This window comes from Pleurodeles waltl, chromosome 6 (assembly GCF_031143425.1).
Source record: "Pleurodeles waltl isolate 20211129_DDA chromosome 6, aPleWal1.hap1.20221129, whole genome shotgun sequence".
Taxonomy (NCBI): Eukaryota; Metazoa; Chordata; class Amphibia; order Caudata; family Salamandridae; genus Pleurodeles; species Pleurodeles waltl.
This window is the reverse complement of record NC_090445.1, coordinates 974,525,680-974,547,977: the sequence shown is the minus strand read 5'-3', so window position 1 is coordinate 974,547,977 and position 22,298 is coordinate 974,525,680. Positions and strand designations below refer to the sequence as shown.

Below are 22,298 nucleotides of genomic sequence, written 5' to 3'. Positions count from 1 at the left end.
TGATGCCATGGCCACTGTTGTTTGGAAGGAACCACTTGCCAGGAAATGGAGCACTGACAGGACCTGCACTAGAGGGGGATACCTGTGGGATGGCAGTTAGCTGACATTAGGTCTGGCTCCAATTGGGCACACAGATCTTGGATTGTGGCCCGATCAAGTCTGTAGGTTAGGATAATGTGTCTGGCCTCCATAGTCGCAAGGTCCACCAGGGGTCTGTACACCGGAGGATGTCACTATCTCATATTCATCCTCAGCGGTTGAAGCCTATGGAGGAAATCGGTGAGCAGAGGGTCACATTCACACATCAATTGAAATAATGATGCATCTTTTCACTTACAGAACCTGTATGTGAATCTGAGAGTCAGTTGCTTTGCCAATGTCTGCTGTGATGCAGTTAGGTGCCATGTCCTGTGCCCCCCTGAAATGGCGGCTGCCTGTGAGGAGGGACAAGTGGAAATGATGTAATTATGCTGGCGTTGTGTGTCGTTACGGTAGGCGGTCGACGACTGCCGTGCAACTTCGCATTGGTTATCATTGGGCCCTATAAGTTCCAGGAGCCAATGATGATGTACGCCGGTGGTGACGGTACGCACCGCTCTGACGTGACCGCCATTTTCTATCTATTCACTCACTTGCTACCTGAACTTCAACAGGAGAGGACCTACACTGCAAGTGCTGCTGTGACCTGTGTCTGGAAGCGACAATGGCTCATGTGTCTGGGAAAAGGGCCTCTATCTTCACTGCAGAGGAGTTGGAGAACCTGATGGATGGGGTCCTGCCCCAGTACACGTTACTCTACGGTCCTCCAGACAAACAGGTGAGTACACTGTGAGCATGATGCGTGGGCAATGAATGTATGTATTGCTGTGTGTGTAAGCCACTTGTAGGGGGAGGCTGAGGCGTCCTGGCCAGGGTGCTGCATGTATGGTGGTCAATGTATGTGCGTCAGGGAATGTAAGGGATCTGGTGGGCCATGAGTGTGACTGTCTGGACGGTTAACTAATTCCCTTTTCTGCTGTTTTTACCATGCAGGTCAGCACCCATCAGAAAATTGGTATTTGGCGTGCCATCGCCAAGGAGATGCGGACCCTGAGGGTCTTTGACAGGCAGAGCACCCACTGCCGCAAACGGTGGGAGGACCTGCGCCGCTGGGCAAGGTAGGCGGCGGTGGCCCAGCTGGGGCTGACCTCCCAACTAGGAAGGGGGGCCCGTCGTACCCTGACCCCCCTGATGTTCCGCATCCTGGCGGTGGCCTATCCGGAGTTGGATGGGCGCTTGTAGGCATCACAGCAGCCACAAGGGGGTGAGTACAGATTCAGATTTATGACTGTGCGCACGTTAAGGTTTGCCTGGATGGGGGCTGTGGGTGCCCCTAGGACAGGGCGAACATGGCAGGATAGGTCCCTTGTTGGGCAGGCTCTGAAGCACTCCACCCCCAATAGTGTTTGTGGGCATCTACTACTGGGCGGGGTCCTGTGGGTTTCAGGTGTGCAGCTAATGGCGTTAGGCATTGTACCCCATGGGCTGGTGACTATCTTAGTACCTGGTAGTGCATGGCCTAGTGCATAGGGCTGCCCCCTGTGAGTTGTGTACGCCAACGGTAGTGTTGTTGCCGGCATTGACCAAGTGTATACTCTGTCTCCCCCGCTTTTTGTTTTGTCACCCTGTCCTTGTGTGCATTAGCATCATCTGGCGGATGAGCAGAGGCACCGGTGACAGAGGGAGAGCATTTCACATGGGCCTGGAGGCTGAATCAACCGACGGTGAGGGCACCAGTGGGACGGAGGGCAAGGGGAGCACCACGATGGGGACAGAAGGGGACACCACAGACAGCGACTCCTCCTCCGATGGAAGCTCCCTGGCGGTGGCGGACACCTCTGTGCCCACCCCAACAACAGGTACAGCCGCCACCCCCCCTACCAGCACCATCCTCCCAGCAGCCCCTCAGCGTGTTTCCTGTGCCCGCTCACCCAGGAGGCTGGGCATCTCCTTTGACCCAGGCACCTCAGGCCCTGCCCCAGTGAGTCCTGCTGCCCTCAGTGAGGAGGCTATTGACCTCCTGAGATCCCTCACTGTTGGACAGTCAACCATACTGAATCCCATCCAGGGTGTTGGGAGACATTTGCAACAAACAAATGCATACCTGGGGGGCATTCACTCTGGCGTGGCGGCCCAACAGAGAGCATTTCAGGTTCTGGCCTCAGCACTGATGGCAGCCCATGTCCCTGTCTCTAGCCTCTCTCCTCCAACTTCCTCTACCCAGTCCCAATCCCCTCAACCTATCCCAAGCACACCTTCAGAACAGCATTCAGCCAAATCAACACACAAAAGTGGCTCAGGCAAACACAAACACCACACTTCATCTCACAGACACTCACACAAGCACCATCCCCATGCAGACACGCCAACATCCACTGCCTCCACTGTATCCCCCTCCTCCTCGACCTCCACCTCCCTCCCAGTAGCGTCTCCACTCACACCTGCATGCACTACATCCTCATCCACTACCTCCATCACCAGCACGCCCATCACAACACATCCCTCACTGGCAGTCACCACCCCCACATCCATGCACACGTCCCCTGTGTCCTCTCCCAATGTGTCTGTGACCCCTCCTCCCAAAGTACACAAACGCAAGCACCCAACCACCCAACAGCCATCCACCTCACAACAGCATCCAGCCCATGCACCTGCACCCAAACTCAGCAGACAGACACCTCCTACAACCACTCCCTCTTCCTCCACTCCCAAACCCTCTCCCTCTTCCCGCCCCAGTGTCCCTAAGAAGCTTTTCCTAGCCAACTTTGACCTCTTCCCTACCTCTCGACCCTCGTCCATCCCCTCGGGCCAGGGTGGCCAGAACCCAGCCGAGCACCCAGCCACCAAATCTTCGTCCGCGGTGGTTCCTGCAAAGGCTCAAAGGGGTCACCCGTCAGACCAGCCAGTGTGCCACCAACCCCTGCCAAGCCCAAAACCAGGGGGGAAGGAGCCACAATCACCCAGCAAGGCCACCTCAAAGACTCCAGCGGCCAGACCCAAAATCACACCACCATCTGCCGAGGTGAGAAAGGGGCAGAAAACACCAGGCAAGGCACTTCAGCTGTCTGAGGCTGCAGATGAAGGCCTGGTGGCTCCTAGCACAACCGCGAGCACTGCCACCTGCACCGCGGCCAGCACTGCTAGCAGCCCCGCAGCTAGCACTGCCGCAAGCACCGCCGTAAGCACCGCCACCTGCACCGCTGACAGTAGCACCACTACCAGCAGCAGCAGCCTCAGTGGGCAGCCGTCCGAGGCTGCAGGAGAAGAGCTGGAGCCTCCATCCACCACTGGCAATACCCCCACCAGACCCAGCACTACCACCAGTTTGCATCCGTAGCCGTCGCTGGATGGAGTCTAGCCCTGCCTCCATGGACTATCATGCAACCTGGTCCCTGCAAATCTCATGCCTCAGACACCCAGGTGAGGGACTGTGAACTGCCACACCCCAAGTGTTGCATCACTGGGCACAAAGCTCCCTCCAGAACCAGTGGAGATATGCATCCACTCACTCTATCCTTAGCAGGATGAAGCAGACAGGGCACCAAGCCCCCTCCAGAACCAGTGGAAGAAGACATCCACTTACTCTATCCTTGGCAGGATGAAGCAGACTGGGCACCAAGACCCCTCCAGAACCAGTGGAAGAAGGCATCCACTAACCCTATCCTTGGCAGGATGAAGCAGACTGGGCACAAAGCCCCCTCCAGAACCAGTGGAAGAAGGCATTCACTCACCCTATCCTTGGCAGGATGAAGCACACTGGGCACCAAGCTTTGCACTCCCCAGGACCAAGCAGTGGGCAAACCATCCACTTGAGAGACTGTGGCTTTGCACTCCCCAGGACCAAGCAGTGACCAAAAGCAGTGGGCAAACCACCCACTTGAGAGACTGTGGCTTTGCACTCCCCAGGACCAAGCAGTGGGCAAACCACCCACTTGAGAGACTGTGGCCTTGCACTCCCCAGGACATTGCTGTGGGCATGGAGCCCCCTCCAGGACCAGTGGCGTTTTACCATCTTCCGGCTGAGGTGCCCCCCCCATTCCCCGTCCCCCTGAGGTGCCTGTGTGTTTTCGACCTGATGCCCCTGCAGTGTTGTCTCTGTATTGAGGTAGGAATCAAGTGTGGGATTGGCCTATGAGTTTTGGTCCAGTGGCCCACGGACACTTTCAGTGGACAATGTACCGCCTTATGTGCATATTATATATTTTTTAATATACTGTTTTTAAAAATCTTACGTATACCTGACTATTTCTAAAATATCACTGATTTGACTCTATTCCTTTTGTCCTTGCGTTCTTCCAGGGGGTTAAGGGGTGTAAATGTAATGTTGATGCATGTGTTTATGTGTATGGTGTTGTGGGTGAGGGTGGGGGTGGAGGTGGGGGTGTTGCGTGTGTGTGTCACTCTCTTTTTCCTCCTCCCCTCCCCTGTGTAATAGGTGCAGTACTCACGTGGTCGTCGCCGCCGCTGTTGGTACTCCTGGTAGATGAGACCAGCATGGGGAGGACCTGCAGCGCGGGCTCCATGGCGTCCTGGTTCTTCGTTGAGTGTCAGGAAGTGAGTGGTTTCCCTTCCAAGTACTGTTTCCGCCATGCTTTTGATGGCGTTGGTACCGCCCCGGAAAAGCTGGCGGATGGGCGGGTTGTGATGGGGTGGGCGGTACATTGACTTCTGCCTGTCTGTTGGCGGTTACCGCTGCGGTGTTTGTTGCTACCACCGTGGCAGTTGGAGTGTTAAAGTGGCTGTATGGTTTGGCGGTTTCCGCCGTGGTCGTGATCCATTTTTTTACCGCCGGCGTGTTGGCAGTATTACCACCGCTTTAACACTGACCGCCAGGGTTGTAATGAGGGCCATAGTGTTTACACTCAAATGAATTGTAATTTAAAATCATCTTTAGTGGTAAAGTTGGATTTTGAGTCACAGTTCTGGAAATGCCACTTTTAGAAAGTTGGCATTTTCTTGTCCTAACCATTTGCGCTTTCTGGTAGAATCCTGGATCACATGACTCTGAATGGCTCTGCTATTGATGTATGTGTGTTCCTTCCAGACAGTGGCACAAAGGGACTAAGTGTAGGCAGGATGGCCATACTGCCAGGATGGCTGTGAGTGGAGGTGTTCCCTGCCCCAATTACACTTTAAATAGTTTGCCTCCAGCACACACAAAGGAGCCTGACACCAGTCTTGTTTCAGCCTAGATTTCTTGGAGCCTTGACAGGGGAAAGGAAGAACTTTAAAGAACCAAATGTGGGGGTAGTATATAGAATCCCACCACTTCCAAGGCCAGAACCAGGTATAAATATAGGACCTGTGAACATTACAGAAGAAGGACTGCCTTACCCTTCAAAAGACTGCCCTGCTTCTACCAGAGGACTGCCTTGCTGCGTGAGGGATATTTTTCTCTCCGAGAAAGAATACTGGAGCAGGACAACCTGAGTGATTTCAAGGGTCAGTTGCCTGACCTCCTGTCTGAGCTAAGGGGACGCAACAACAACACAAGTTCCAGAGGCTTCCCTGCAACTGCTCAACTGACCTGCTGCACTGGACTTGCCTGGGTCTGCAAATGGACATGCCTGAGTCCTGCTGGCCTCTCCTGAAGTGAGTTCCTGATCTCAAAGAGGTGCCTCCACAGGTCCTGGACACTTGGCTGAGCTCCTCTTCTGAATAAAAGTGAACTCCTGAAGTTTCGCATTGGTGAATGGGCCTGCAATGAGCACCAACGCGAAGCTCCAGTGAATCCGACTCTTCATGCTACAGTGACTTTCAGGGACTGCCAGCAACAACTAGCAAGGCAAGATTGGCACTTTGCATTACAGCAAAGATAGCCCACTGTAACCGTCAACGCAAAGCTATAGCAATGATCGTCTACGATGCCCGACCAGATCGTCGCACTACAGCGACAACCGTCTGTGATGCCAGGCCTGCTCTTCACGCTACAGTCACAACCCTCTGCAACGCTCCCCCAGTTCCTTGCTGCCTCCTCCACCACAAATGGAACTCTTACACCAGACTTTGAGAAGATAACATTCTCAGTGAAACTAAACCTGGCCCCTGTTTTTGGACTGAACTCAATTGTGGTCAGCCTGAAATTATGATTTTCCCCTGGTGTAGCACAACCAGATGACTGCCAGTGGCGTTTTCTGCTTTAGGCTCTATATATATCTAAACCTTTGAAACTGCATATCTCCAGTTCTACTGAATGGAGTTTAGCTGATATCATTTTATTTATTTAAATGTACTCTCTTTTTCTAAATTGGTTTGGAATGTTTCTTTAGTTGTGTTTACACTTTATTACTTTTATGTGCTGCTTAATACTTTACACTTTGCCTCTAAGCTAAGCCTGACTGCTTTCTGCCAAACTACCAGAGTATTAGGCACAGGTTAATTTAGTGACTTTTGTGGTTCACCCTGACATGGACTGTAGTTGTTGCCTGAGTGGGACTTCCAGCCACCTCAACCAATAACCCAATTTCCTACACTGGTGCAGGTGGCTGCTGCTCCGGAGTCCTGTTTACAATTGCATAAAGGACACAGGGTAGCTGCCAGCTCTCCAGATCTTCCTTCAACAGCATGTTCACGAGGATGAAAGATGACTGGGACACCTTATAGCTGCCACATGATCTATCTCCAATTGTGAACAGTTGGTTGCTGTCAGCTTTGCTGTTTGTCCTTCACCCCGACAAATGCTCTGCGTTAGTATCAAAGGACAGTTACCTGAAGGGGTGGCTAGTTCACAGAATAGAGGAAATAGAGTGATCAGATTTGGAGGCAGAGTGAGGTGGATTGATGATGAGAGGATTCGACTCACACAGTGTGTGTACAATTCGAGTTGTCAACTAATCTGCTCTTCTAGTATATAGATAAGCAGTAGACTTAAGTCTGGTTGTATTCCAATATTTGTGCCTCCTTAAATAAGGCATTTTAAAGTTCATTGTGAGCAATATAATTGCTTGATGAAGTTTGATATGTACTGATTAGCCAAGAAAACCATGGGAAACCAAAGCCACAGGATTCTAGATCCTGTTCTGTGCAATCTTTACTTGACCATGATATTTCACACTGATAAAATATCACACTAATATACTTCACCAACTTAACAGTTGCTGGTGGTGCAACACGTTACAAGATTGTCTTGGATCAGGCACATCAATAGATTGGCACAAATGTCACATGGCCGTGAACTTCTTTCCACTAATATTAGGACATGAAGAAGAAAATCACAAATTCTTAACATAATTCGATGACCCCCACCCAAACGCTCACTGCAGTTAAATACACTTTACTTGTAAAGATGATATTGTGTGGATACCCAGGCATTAACTGACCTAAGGTTTCGTAGCAGACTGCATCCTAACTTTGCTTCTGCTAGTTGCATGGCACATTATCGGTTGACAAACCCTTGACCTGTAATTAAATTGAGTGCAAAACATCAACTACCACTATATTGTCAAGGTAAGTATATGTAGGTAAGTATAGATGTACTATTCTTAATTCTACACTCTGTGTATCTTGGAGATGTATAAATATTAAAGATACATAGATAAGAAGTTTAAAATAATTAATCTACACATATATATATATTCACTGAAAAAATCAAAGGTTACAGGGATGTTATAGTTAGGTTCTGAATTTACTCGCAAAAAAAACAAAACAATTCAGCAGTTATAGTTCTTTTGAGTATACCTTGCGCCCTAGGGTAACTATAAATCACAACTTTACAATGCACAGTCTTCCTATTGATAATTTTATTGCAAATGCAGCAGTGATAATATCAAAGATGTCAGACAAGATCTCATCAATGACATAATATGTGAAGTAATTAGCTGTGCACGGCGAATGCGCGAGTTATAGTTATCTTAAGGCATGAGTTACAGATACTTGAAAGAACTATAAATATATCTGCTGAATTTCTATGGTTTCTATGGTTTTTGTACGAATAAATTCAGAACCTAACTATAATGTCCCTGTAACCTTTGTTTTATTCAGTGAATGTCTATGCTTTTTAACGTAAAGTAATTGTAGTTAGTATACGTCAGCTGTGCGCAGCGGGGGTTGGTTGCAAAGCCAGGCCTGCAGCCAGGCCTTGCAGCCAAGCCCTTATAACCACTCCACCCTGTGCCACCCACGTCCTTTGGCTGTGCGCAGGTTGGCCACAGGGCCTATCTTTATCAGTGGATCTGTGAGTGGGTGTGTAAATGTTTGAGTGGGTCTGAAAGTCGATGTGTGAGGCTGAGTGGTTCTGAGGGGCTGCATGTGTGTCTGAGTGGATGCATGAGTCTCTGAGTGCATGTATGAGTGAACAAATTAGTGTATGAACGAGTGTGGATTTTCTTTTAATTTTTTTCATTTTTGCAAATAATTTGTGAAAATTCACGAATATCACACATGATGACACAAAATATTTGAAACCCATAATTTGCCCCTAAAACACACCTATATCATGCACCTGGGGTGAGGGTACCTTCATCCTGACCCCTTATGCCACTTTCACTTAGGACTTTCACCCCCGGGGACCATGTTCCGTGAAATAAATTGGTGCCCGCAACTTTCTAGTCAGGTTGCAGTCAGCCAATTACAGCGCTTCTTTTCGCACACGCATTCGTGAAAATTCACAAAATATTTGTGAAATAATTGTGAGGGTGCTGTGGCCAGAGAGATACAAGTTTGTTTTCTTTTTAATTTTTCAAAAACTACTGAATGGATTTACACCAAATAAGTGAAAGCGTACCGAAAGTTAGCTTTCTGCCAGTTTTGGAGTAATTACGTCCAGTTGTTCGGGCTGTAGTCATGTCTAAAGGTCCTTTGGGAATTCACATGGGAAATACAACTTTTTTGAAACCCCGCTTTACTTGGCCCCCTTGGACGGATAACCTTGAAACTTTCTGTGCGGAACAAGAATCACAGCAATACTTTTTGGGGAAAATCACAGCAATACTTTTTTGGGAAAATTTGTGAAGATTTCCCAAACGGCGCCAAAGATATAGGCAAGCCAAAAAGTGCTTTTTCTATGGAAACTAGGACCTAAATATAACTACCTAATGGCAACGGCCACTAGGTGATACTTATTTTGACGATATAGTCTTAGTAAATAGTGTGCAGTTAATACTGTTGCAGATAAATATTAGAAACTTGACATTGTAGTTGAACTCTTTGCTAACAGAAGTAGAGCTTTTCCCATATGAGTATGAGCTGTCCCGTTTACGATGATAGCACTTAGGAAAGTAAATGGTTCTAAATCTATCTTTTTCACTACACTAGTGTTTCATTAAGTGAGCTCCAAACATTTAATTTGAGCAGAAAAAATGGTTTCTGTGCACATGCTGCTGCTTAAGGTTATATACAACATAATTCAGGAGTAAGCTTTTTAGACAGAAGAGACTATTTTACATGTCTTTTAATGTCTTTCAAACTAGATTAATACATTGTAATTGCTGGTTCCATGATTTTATAAAGGAACTTGCCCTTAGTGTTTGTTTCTCTATCCCAGTGGTGCCCAACCTGTGGTCCAGGGACCCCTGGGGGTCCACGAAGCCTCCTCAGGGGGTCCGCGACTGCTTAGAAAATTCAATAATATTAACAGATTGTGTCCCCAGCTTTCAGTAGTGACTCAGTGGGAGGGTCCCCGGATTCCAATAATTATGCAGTGGGGGTCCCCGGGTTCAAGTAATGATAAACTGGGGGGCCATAGAAGTGAAAAGGTTGGGAACCACTGCTCTATACAATCACAGATCTCCTCGGTGACTGGAAATATCATTAGAATTAAACGCAGGTTGTAATTTAATTGATATTTTATACACATGCTAAGAGTATGATCTGAGAAATGTTTTATATATACAACAGTACTGGAAAAGTGTGCTGAAAAAATCGCAGTGCCCGGGGAAACTGTCAGGCAGGCTACAGCACAGCTGTGAACATCACTGTAATGCTAGGACACAGGTTTAGGAATTGCTGCATGTGTGTTACAAATATTTGTTCTTACATTATAAAGGCATATATTGTCGGAGTACTTGTATACAATGCAAATGCTCTGAAACTTTGCAGAGAGCCATTGCACACATGCATGTTTACTGCGCCGGTGGGTGGGTGTGTTATAGGAATTTGCTAGCCAGTTGCATCTCCTGTGTGGAAGACTGCAGTATGTTAATATAGAATGCTGAGTTTTCCTTTTTCAGTACAAACCGAGGATCTTTATGCAAAGAATAACTCAAACTGAAAGCAGCTGAAACACGGGTAGAATGTTGCACTGAGGAGTCTAACTCATTAACTAAGGTCTTAAAAGATAAATCATTCCAAATACATAACTGCTATTCGAAAAAATAACGAATCCTCTAAGGTGCAGACAGGTTGCCATGGCAGCTTTTTAACTACATCTTAATAGCAAAGGACTAATTCTCTGAGAATGTCACAAAATACCTTATAAATGTTTCAGTCAGATGACTGCATTCCCACCCCAGCCCTGCATACTGATTTCCGGGATGCAAGATCAGTGCATTGTGGGATTGTTGAATTGAGAAGAATTAAATTTTCAACAAAGAGCTAGCTTCTTAGCAGGTTTCATTTCTGCTGACAGAGCACTGCTTGGGGAGTTAAAGTGCAGAGTCCATACATTGAACACCCATCCCTAGCGGCAGTGAAGACCATAAACCATGAGCACGCAGACCCATTACCTTTTTATCATTATCCATTGGGTTGAATGGGTGGTGACTTGAGTTTGTTGTCAGGACAACAGGGGCAAGATAAAGACACACCTTGTCAGGATAGGCAAAATATTGCTATTTCCTCCTTCTTTAACCGTAAGCATTGGCCTATGGTTTAGACATCAGAAAATGACGTTCCCAGCAGATTTGCACCTGAATCTAATGCTTTAAAGATATTATACCTTGAGCAGGGACAATCGTGGCCAACTAAGGACATGCTTATCTCGCTGCGTAGTCTGTCTCCACTCCAAAGAGAAGACAATTCATCTGATACATCAAACGCAGAGGACGCCATCTTCATGCAAGATCAGTTCGAACTTGTAAGGTATACGGGTGAATCATAAAAGACAAGACCCTTGAGGAGTCAATGAACCCACTTGAAATCTCTGAGAAGTGAACTTCAAACTAGAATATAAAACTAAACTTTGTTGTGTTCTTTCTGCGGGCCTTCAAACTTCAGACTCGTGAAAGTAGAAAGTTTACACACAGATGCTTTACATTGTATCGTTTTTACTACTTTGGGATTTATGGGACAGAGTTCCAGGACTTTTGGTGTAGTTCTACTAAGTTACAAATATAGCAAATCCATAGAAGCACTTCTCATGTGATTTTGTAATACGGGGATGTTAGAAATGGGGTTTTTGGTTGGCAGTCAGGTTACCCTCTGTCCAAGCAAGAACCCTCACTCTAGTCAGGGTAAGGCACACACAATCCAAATTATCCTGTGCCCACCCTCTGGTAGCTTGGCACAAGCAGTCAGGCTTAACTTAGAAGGCAATGTGTAAAGCATTTGTGCAATAAATCATACAATAACATAATATAGCACCACAAAAATACACCACACAGTGTTTAGAAAAATATATAATATTTATCTGGGTATTTGCAGGTCAAAACGATCAAAGATGCAATATGAATTTGTAAAGATATCACTAAAAACTGATATGAATTGTCTTAAGTCTTTAAAAAACAAACAAAGTCTCTTACAAGCACAAAGTACCTGGTTTGGAGTGGAAAATCTCCGCAGAGGGCCGCAGAAGAGGAGATGCGTGGAAAAATGGTGTGGGGAAGATGTGCGTCGTTTTCCAGCACGCGGACCGTCTCCTTCTATGGATCGCGGGATTACCAGATGTCCCAGGGTCTGTGCGTGGATTCTTCGGCTTGTTTTCCGGCTGCACGTCGTTCCGCGAGGCTGTGCGTGGAATTTTCTTTCTCACGGCAGGCATCGCGTCGATTTCCCCTCTGGGAGTCGGGCAGCGTTGTCCATGCGAGGCCGTGCATCAAAGTTCCGGCCGCCCGTAGGCGTCGCGTCGAGCAGCGTCGGTGTGCAGTGATTTTCTTGCCATGGAGCAAGCTGTGCGTCGAACTTTTCGGGGCACGAAGAGTCCAAATGAAAAAGGGAAGTCTTTTTGGTCCTGAGACTTCAGGGAACAGGAGGCAAGCTGTATCCAAGCCCTTGGAGAGCACTTTTACAGCCAGACAAGAGTTCAGCAAGGCAGCAGGCCAACAGCAAGGCAGCAGTCCTTTGAAGAAAGCAGACAGGTGAGTCCTTTGAGCAGCCAGGAAGTTCTTCTTGGCAGGATGTAGTTTCTGGTTCAGGTTTCTTCTCCAGCAAGTGTCTGATGAGGTAGGGCAGAGGCCCTGTTTTATACTAAATTGTGCCTTTGAAGTGGGGGTGACTTCAAAGAGTGGCTAAGAAATGCACCAGGTCCCCTTTCAGTTCAATCCTGTCTGCCAGGGTCCCAGTAGGGGGTGTGGCAGTCCTTTGTGTGAGGGCAGGCCCTCCACCCTCCCAGCCCAGGAAGACCCATTCAAAATGCAGATGTATGCAAGTGAGGCTGAGTACCGTGTGTTTGGGGTGTGTCTAAGTGAATGCACAAGGAGCTGTCAACTAAACCTAGCCAGATGTGGATTGTAAGGCACAGAAAGATTTAAGTGCAAAGAAATGCTCACTTTCTAAAAGTGGCATTTCTAGAATAGTAATATTAAATCCGACTTCACCAGTCAGCAGGATTTTGTATTACCATTCTGGCCATACTAAATATGACCTTCCTGCTCATTTCAGATCAGCAGCTGTCACTTCAACAATGTATGAGGGCAGCACCAATGTTAGCCTATGAAGGGTGCAGGCCTCACAGTAGTGTAAAAACGAATTTAGGAGTTTTACACTACCAGGACATATAAACTACACAGGTACATGTCCTGCCTTTTACCCACACAGCACCCTGCTCTAGGGGTTACCTAGGGCACACATTAGAGGTGACTTATATGTAGAAAAAGGTGAGTTTTAGGCTTGGCAAGTACTTTTAAATGCCAAGTCGAAGTGGCAGTGAAACTGCACACACACAGGCCTTGCAATGGCAGGTCTGAGACAAGGTTAAGGGGCTACTGAAGTGGGTGGCACAACTAGTGCTGCAGGCCCACTAGTAGCGTTTAATCTACAGGCCCTAAGCACATATAGTGCACTCTACTAGGGACTTACAAGTAAATTAAATAGCCAATCATGGATAAACCAATCAATAGTACAATTTACACAGACAGCATATGCACTTTAGCACTGGTTAGCAGTGGTAAAGTGCCCAGAGTTCAAAAGCCAACAACAACAGGTCAGAAAAAATAGGAGGAAGGAGGCAAAAAGTTTGGGGATGACCCTGTCAAAAAGCCAGGTCCAACAGGGGACAACATTTAAATTAATGTTTATTAACTGTTTTAGCAATGACAATCCTACTAGTGCTGCATTGTTGAAGGCTATGGTGTATTGAATGTCTATCCTTGCATGAACTTTTTTAATAGGTTTTGCTGTTTCTGGCCCTACATTCAAAAAGACCTTGATCACTTATTGCAGAAGACATTAAATAAGGGCTTATTCCAGGAGGAAGGGAGGTATCTCTCTGCAGGTAGAAAATAAAGTATGAGTTTACGAAAGCTGTAACCTTTACTCTCACACTAATGAAGCATTCCCTTTCATTAGATCTTCAAATTCAGCATTAAACATTAAAAGTAAAACATCAGACAACAAATACTCAGAGAAGCGTCCTTGCAGCATTTTGATTGGAGGTTTCTTTCCCGACCCCTTTTTCTTCTGGAGAATCTTTCAATGTGTCTTGCCAAAAATCCCAAGGTGGGGTCGGGTTACGGGTCGGGGGAAAACAATAAAATAATTTTCTTTAAAGCGTATCTGTCCTGCTGCTGCCGGCCGCCTCACTCCTCTTCTCTCCCGATGGTGATGGTGTGTCAGCAGTCCCTGTGAGACCAGGACATGCTCCCCACACAATTCTGGTGTTGCTCTCATGCTATACCTAGCATGAGAGCTGGGCCAGGATTGGTCTGAGCGGCTTGGTCTGCCACTCAGACAGTGCATTGGAGTCTGTGCTGTTTCTCCAACCCGGCTGTGTAACACACCCGGGTTGGAGAAACCTAAGATGGCTGGCCAAACTGACATGCGCACTTATGTGTACCCCACTCCACACCTCCTCCAACCTCCCATGGCCCAGCCCCCCCCTCCCTCCATGCACATGCTGGCTCGGCCAGCTGCTGAAAAATAAAACAATGATAACATATTGTGTTTGTTTTCAGCTGCTGGCTTGTAGCCAGTGGGGCGACGCTCCTTCCCCATTGTGGAGGAGCCATCCCTGGCGTTGAGGGGTCATTTTTGGTGTTTTTGTGAATGAGGTGTGAATTCTCCTGTAGAATCCACGCTGGCCCTGTGTCTTTCAGATTTCTAACAGTTGACACCCTTTTTTATATCACTGCTCAAAATTTGGGAGTAGGTGTTTCTAAAGGTCCAATTTTCAACCAGACTCTCATAATAAGTGTTATTGGTATTACCTAATAAGTACTTGGTTTTGGTGGGAGATCTGCTTGCCACATTGGGCACCATGATTCAGTAATATGCAAATGGTACACAACTAAGATGTTTGGGGTCCATGGTGTCATCCACTTGAAGGCATACATTTCTAAAATTAAATCATGGATTCCGGGTCTCTCTTTAGAAAAAATAATATGTGTTTAGAGTGCAACTAAAACATTGCATAGTATGGAATCAGTACTCTGCTCTGTGCAAAGAGCACCTCATAAACAATCTTGCTAAATTAGCCTTAGTTAATGTGCCTATTCCTCATAAGGCTACCTGCCTTATACCGGCAGCTGACTTCAGAACTGTGGGCCAGGCCTCGGTTTTGTCAAGGGTGGGTTATGGAAATGCAGTCCTGGCATGCTTTCTGAAATCGACCTTGGCACCATTATAAGCAGTTTACCATCTGGTGGCAAGGTTAGTTGCCAGCATGTCACTCTGATCACATCGCTCCAGTTTTGAAATCTGCCTACTGAATGCTCTTTGAAGACTGAATCACCTTTAAAATGCATGCCTTATTAATAAGGCAATGCATTAAAACATACTGTTACCTTTCTGAGAAGATGGTGTACTCCAGGGGACAATAAATAATGAGACATTCTTTGGCTCCTCATGACATTTATTAAAACACAAACCACCTGAAATAAGATCTTTTTGGAATGTGCAATCAAAATCGCCATGATCTATCTCCCCAGGCTCCCCAGTGTTCAGATCGCCTGATATTTAGGCAGGCACAATAATCAAATTTTTCAACAATATCTGGCTTGGCATTGGTATGTAACTCTACACACACATAGAAATGTCATGTTGGGGCTGATTTAGTGTTTGACGGAAGGTATTCCATCATCAGGGGGGAGGAAAGCATTACCTCTGCTATCCTGATGGATTAGTGTCTGTCAAATTTAGAGATGACCACCAGACCAGCGTTCATCTCTGTACATTGCAAGAAGCCACTGTCACAGTGGTTTCTTTCAAAGTCCAAAACGTTTTGTGGACGGCTGCCATTGGTTTTTACAGCCGGTTGCCAAACTCCAAACATTTTTTTTTCCAGAGTTCACTCCCAAAGCAGGAGTTTGTTTCTGAAAAACAAAAAACTAATGACCCCTACAACTTGGGGGGTTTGTCTGAGGGTGGAGTCATCATTTTTGTTTTCTTCTGTACCTCACCACTGGTTTTTCAGGCATTGATGAACAAGAAAAAAAGACATTACACCATCCGCCCTAAATAGAAGGAGCAGTGTAAGGTCCTTCCTCCTATGGTTCCTACTCCCTACAGGGTCTCAGTCGACAGAAAGCTTAAGGGCCACACATCTCTAAATGAGGAAGATAGACAAAAGTTTTGGCAGACAGGCTACTCCATCACCTTTGCAATAGAGTGCCTTAAACTCTAAATCAGGCCCTTATTGTTGTCTCTTCTGAATGCATATATAAAGGACTTCTGGAGTTATGTGGCAAAGGAGGCCCAAATTATGCAAAGGGGTTGACACAGTTTGGTAGCAAGAAATGGAGAATTATGTTGCGCAATGTGGCGTATTCTGTGACAATATGATTTCATCATTTTAACACTCAGTAATATGGTTTGGTCAAAAGTTTCAACTCAGTAGTACTAATTTAACACCTAACTAGAACTAAAAGATGACCAGTTACATTTTGCAAATGGTCTGACAGTGTACTGGACCACTTGTGACACTTTGTTTTTGCGGCTGTTAGATATCAAATGTTGTTAGTGCAATTTGTAAATTATACAGCAGATCGGGATTGTGAGACTAATGCAGTAAATTCATCATTATGGAGAACATGCATCAAAATCAAAGTATTCCAGTGATCCTGTGCGTCTTTTATCATAGGCTTTCTTCTTCATAGCATTATAGTTTGTGCTTGAAAATACTGGCACAATGTCGATTGGTGTTTTGAAGAATATATGGTCTTGGAGGTAAATACTGCTAAAAAATGCAAAACTGAAACCTGAAGGGACTTTACTGGCTTTTACATGAACACGTATTTATAAGGTGTGCTGAGCCGTCACTCCGGCTGGGTTGGAGAAACCTAAGTGTGCATGTCAGTGCCTAAGACGGCCAGCCAGACTGACATGCACCCTTACGTACACTCCACTCCTCCTCCTCCCTCCTATGGCCCAACCCCATCCCTCCCTGCACATGCTGAGCCAGCAGCTGAAAAATAAAACAATGATAAAATATTGTTTTATTTTTCAGCTGCTGACTTGTAGCCAGTGGGGCGATGCACCTTCGCCATTGCGGAAGAGCTGCCCCTGATTCCAACCTTGACTGCATGTTGCGGGTTCCCTGGATTATTCTCATTTTAATACTGTGCTTTCCTGTTACCTTGCCTCATAGTATACAAAGGGGTTGTTTCACTGCATTGTGACTCCAATGCTTTTGGGTTATTTTTCATAGACAACGTCTAGGGCCTTAAAGCTGGTAATTGTATCCCTTCTTTTGTCTTGACAACTTGATCATTCGACTTGAAATTTAAAACCGACCCAAGCTTGCACCAGCTTCAGTCTGCAGTCCTGAAAGTACTGGAATGTCATGTTTTAATGCATTGCCAAAGTGAAAAATTGCCCAGGACTGCCACCTAACGGGGCCCCCTCGGTTAGGAATAAAAGCCAATAAGCCCTGTGGGTTTCTGCTAGCCTGCCCTGCTGTCTTGTCTGACTGGAAGGCCCAGCCTTCTCAAGGAGTCCAGAGAAAGCAGATCAGAGTGCCAGGAAGTCCTGTCAAAAGATCATAGGAGGACTGACAAGGAATGCTCTTCAAATCCAAGGGAGTGTCTTGGAACTGTGACTCTGACTAATGACCACAACCCTCTGCGTAAGAAAAACTCTGTTACTTTTGTGAGACACCACATACCTTGCCATCACTGGTAGACACTACCTCCCATCAACAGCGACTAAGCATGGGCTCATCAGCACCCTCTTGGATTCCATATCCAAAGAAGTATCTATGAGCCATATATGGGCTTCTTGCCTGGCTGTGCAGAGATTCATCGCACATTTGCCTTTGTGAACTTTGCACCCCATTTGCACCTGAGGATCAGAGATGCCCAACTTGACCCCCTTCATCTCAAGATCTGTCTATTCTGAACCAAAATTCTTCGGGGTAATGTCACTACTACCTTTCAGTCAGGAGAAGAGAAATAACATTTTTATGATAAAGGAACCCTCATTCTAAAGTGGGGGACAGATCAGATCTGTTGTAGACCACATCCACACCATTTTAGGTGGACTCTCTCAAGATTCACTGCTCCCTAATACAGTGGAAACACTTATCCTACATCACTAACGATTTGGCCAAGTGGAAGGTTGGATGACCTAAACACTCTATATGGTTCCCTTCACGGACCATGGTCTGCCCTTACAAGTCCAAACAGTGCCAATCGACAAATGTAGAGCTACACTAAAAGCTTTAAACATACATTTCAAACACTAGAAATAAATCTCTTTTGCTATCTCTTAATATGGTAAACCCTGGTCAATAAGCTCTTTTCCTCTTAACCTGGTGTGGACGAGGTGCTATCTTTAAATGAAAAGTTACCCTCAGCTACGTACAATTATGGCCGTATAAAGGATAATCACTAATTGCAGAGTGATATACAAAGAGGCCGAGGCTTCAAAGGGCAGTTCTCGGCTTGCCACAGTTATTGCTGTCCTGAGTATTTTATCAAAGCATCTTAGTGTGTGAACATGTTTCTCACTGGTTTAATGAAGGCCATATTCTACAAGTTTGCACGCAAGCCAAATTTGAGGTGACCGTTGTTAATGCTAGCCAGGCATAGGCACAATGGGGCATGAGTCCAACTTATTTGGCAGAAGGGTATGGGTTGAAATCCACTAATGATAAACACCAAACATACTGTGCAAATTTGTGGGATTCTGCTGTGGAAATCCATTATAATGGGTTGGTCACACTACAGTTTTAGAAGCCTTTTGAGAGAGAACCACATTGGAAAAAAAAGCAGTTTCATCCCAGCCCAATGTGTGGGCTTTTCACTTTGTCACTTAGAAACATGAAATGCATGAACAATAATGTAGGTGCTTCAATATAAACAGTGCTTAATTTAAACAAAAAAAAAACATAAGCCCAGAGGCCTAATCAGAAGGCCACTAGAGATTGCACCACCCATTGTCCCGGCCAGTGCTGCCAATGATAGTACAAACACACCTACTAACCATCACGATCCTACAAGTGTGACAGTTCAGACTATTCCAGGCTTCCAAACTTGTAAGAATGACTTGGATGGCAGATATTTGCTGTTTTAATGTATGTTGAATTAATAAACAACTGCTGTTATGCTCATCTCTAAATAAGACAAACAGCGCCACCATGTGGCAGACTGTTACTGGGGCCTGTGTTGGCAATTAAGTGCCTGTGCTGAGGACCAGAAACCACGGCTCAAATTAAGAACTGAATAACTAAATCTCCCAATTTTAAGTTTGTTGATGTTTACAGATGAATACTGAAAGAAACAAATCTATTTGCTTGTCTGTATTTCTGCAATATGGATAACAATAGAAAAGGCTACTTTTCAGTGGATCAATGTGCTGTCAATCACGACTACCAAGTGAATAACTGTGCAGACTACCTGTTAGGGGGATTAAAAAATAAGGAGAACCTTTTCCAATGAAGCTTAAACGGTTGCAGCCATGACTATGTGTGAGCTGTAATGCTCATGTTTCATGTCAGTGTATTGAGGTATCATATATGGGTACATGTTGCATCAAACCTTCACAGGCATTCAAGTATAAACATACATTTTCAGTTCCATATATGCACGAATAACAGTTATAACTTCATTTGTTCACAAAACCCAAAATAATTATGAATATAAACACAGATGAAGAAAAATCTAAAAATGAATAACGATAAATACACACACAAATGTGTAAAAAACATAAATACCATATAACCGGGAGCCATAAATATAACCTGAAGAGATTGCAAAGAAACATAACTCGAAAAAAGTCACTAAACATTCCCATTCACTAAAACTGAGCATATTTATGAACAACTGAAAACAACACGTCTGTAAAATAAAGTGAGCGTGGTTATAAAACCCGCAAGTGTGCCTCAAGAAAATATTGGAAAAAAAGTCAAATGTATGAAACTGGAGTTACATCCTGCGTGATTGTGTCCTCATCAGTTGGCACTGCCTTTAAATATCTCTGCATCAAGCATCACACCTTAATTGTCATGTTAAACCTTGGGAATAGTACCCTATCTAATCAGAGTCATGAGGGTACTCGTTGAGACACAACCTAATTTAATATTCTGATCTCAAAGCACTGATATCTCCCACAAACCACTACTAAATCCCTATGTGCCATTGGCTGCAACCCATGCATTGCATTCCTGCTCCAAGTGCTCAGCACATACATAATCATAAATGCACATGTATTTCTTGAGCTTCGCTCCGAAAAATGGTATCACATCCACTGGCGAAGAGAGGAGCTAGTTAGGCGCATTGTGCATGTGCGTGCACTCTGTGCATGTCTTCACTGAAGCCAGCAAGAATTCAAGTATTTCCCTGTTTGGTAGAATACTGAAAGATGCTGCAAGCATCGTTTGGAAAGAGCCGGTGGTACCTATTAAAAGACTACACGGAGATGTGTCAGAATTGTGTTGACAGTGCGATCTGCGTGTTTGTTTTGCCTGTTTTATTAAGCACAACTCTACTAGGAAGGTGTCCTCGCGCTGCACGGAGAACCACTCGAGAGATGCTGAAGCATAGTAACAAAGAATGGCAATAGAGATGCAGTCGCTCCCTTGCAATGAGGTGCCATGGCAGTGATCTGGCACCTCGAGTGGCTGCTCAACCATAACCATTGCAGGGCGAGGCACCTTCCCCTGTAGAGTGCGTGGCGGTGGTGGTGCGGGGGCGGTGCGGGGGCTGGGCTTGGCAGGGGGGCTGCAGTATTTACAGCTCTCGACCTAGAGCTGTTGTAAAATCTATACATATACACATGGACACACGCAACACGGAAAATAAAGCACCCTCTAATCTCACTCTCCGCCTACAGGAAAACACGAATGTGCCCTGCAGTGCGCACACCATCATGCATGCACAACAACATGGACACCAAACCCGCCTACTACACCAGTCCGCACTCGCTTCAGAAAAATATAACGGAGGTAAAAGGGTTTCTTACAGCAGCTGGAGAGACGGTATGTGTAAAAAACTGCCCTCGGGGATCTCAGTAAAGCCCGACCTCACAAAGGATCTAAAAAGGAATAAAAAGAGAAAAGTTCTTACATGCCGAGTCTTATCAACGCGCTGCTCTAATGTGTTATTTTACAGCATGCAGGTCTGTCACCTGCGTAAAGCACTAGGCAGCGGCCGGGTATCAAACATTCCTGCAAGCCGACCCCATGTTGTACATCGAAAGCGCACAACTTACGCAGCGGCTGCTGGCCCCCTGCCACGCACCTCAGGAGAAATAACCAAACACTTACAACGAAATGATGTCTGGGAGGAAGTTGTCGGGAATATCCTTGGCCTTCTCACACAATGCATTGTCTTTAGTACAAGTGCACCCGCGTGGACATTTTGTCTTCTTGCCTTCGGTCAGCAGGAGGAGGGATGCAAGGTACAGGAGGCAAACCACCCTCCGAGACGGCCTGCCGGCGTTCCCCATCCTTGCGAGGCGCTCCCGTTCAGGCCAGTGAGAGGGGTAAGCTCACACATGAACAGCGTCCCTCTCCTCTCGCGGGTGCTGTGCTCGGTGCACGCGCCCGTGTTTTGCTTCTGCTGCCTCGCGCTCGGCTCCCTCTCCTCTCGCCTGGAAACAAGGACCTGCAGCTGGCGTGCGCACGGAGGCTCTTCACGCGCCTGACAGACCTGTGTGGTTTGTTTTAAAATAGGGAAACATCTAGTTGGACCTTGCAGGGAAAAAATGATCGGACAAGAGAAAAGGGGCTTGCATCACCACATAAACACGGAGCGGTATATAGCACAGTGATGTAACAGAGAAAGTGCACTGCTTGCTTGCTCCTCTGAAAGGGAGGCCCCAGACTTGCTGTAACCAAAAATAGAACGGCCTTATGCTCTGCAGGGGCTGGGGAGGGGAAGCAGTGCGGGGTAGCTCATTTTGACTGAATCCCTTTAACCCCCATGTTCCTCTGGGATTCGTGCCTGCTTACACATTAGGAGAGGCAGAGGAAGCTGAAAAAGATTACAAGTCAGCATACGACGTCAAGAGAAATCAATGCAAGCAATCAGAAGCACTATTGTAGAAGCCCCCGGGTTCGTCCCTTTCTTACTCATCACTATTCATACTAGTAACTCTGAAAGATAAAAAGGCGCCAGCAAAAACAATATTGACCATGGGGCTGAAAGCGTTTAGCTGGCTATTGTAAGAGCAATATTATATATTTGCATAACATCATGCATTCCGTAGGCAAAACACCGTTCACTTTACATCGACATTTTTTGTTTGATTTGTTTGTTACAAAAAAATAGAACAATACACATAATATTTTTTGAATGCGACATTAGAAGTGTTTCAGAGATAGATATTGTACATTTAACTACCTCTGTCAAGCAGTGTTAATCCTAAATTCCCACGAGGGAGCATATTTTACTTTAATAAGACCGTTACCATTCCCTGTAACTTTATCAAACTTCAAACTTACAAAATCATTCACCGTTCAACAACCAAGTCAAACCTCTATGATAAATCTTAAAGACACTGTAACAACCCCC

The 22,298-nt window shown here is 45.9% G+C and overlaps 1 protein-coding gene across 2 annotated transcripts in view; it reads right to left on the bottom strand.

Moving 5' to 3' along the window:
- Positions 1-21,741, bottom strand: part of LGI1 (leucine rich glioma inactivated 1) — a 219,338-nt gene extending 197,597 nt beyond the window's left edge. Inside the window, exons 1-2 of one of the 2 annotated variants that reach the window (XM_069239844.1) lie at positions 21,050-21,741; positions 20,746-20,817 (exon numbers count right to left, since the gene is read on the bottom strand). In XM_069239844.1, the coding sequence (XP_069095945.1) occupies positions 20,746-20,817; positions 21,050-21,231 (254 nt within the window). In that variant the 5' untranslated portion in view covers positions 21,232-21,741. The remainder of the gene's footprint in view (positions 1-20,745; positions 20,818-21,049) is intronic. The other variant, XM_069239845.1, reaches the window with a different exon arrangement.
- Positions 21,742-22,298: the final 557 nt, after the last annotated feature.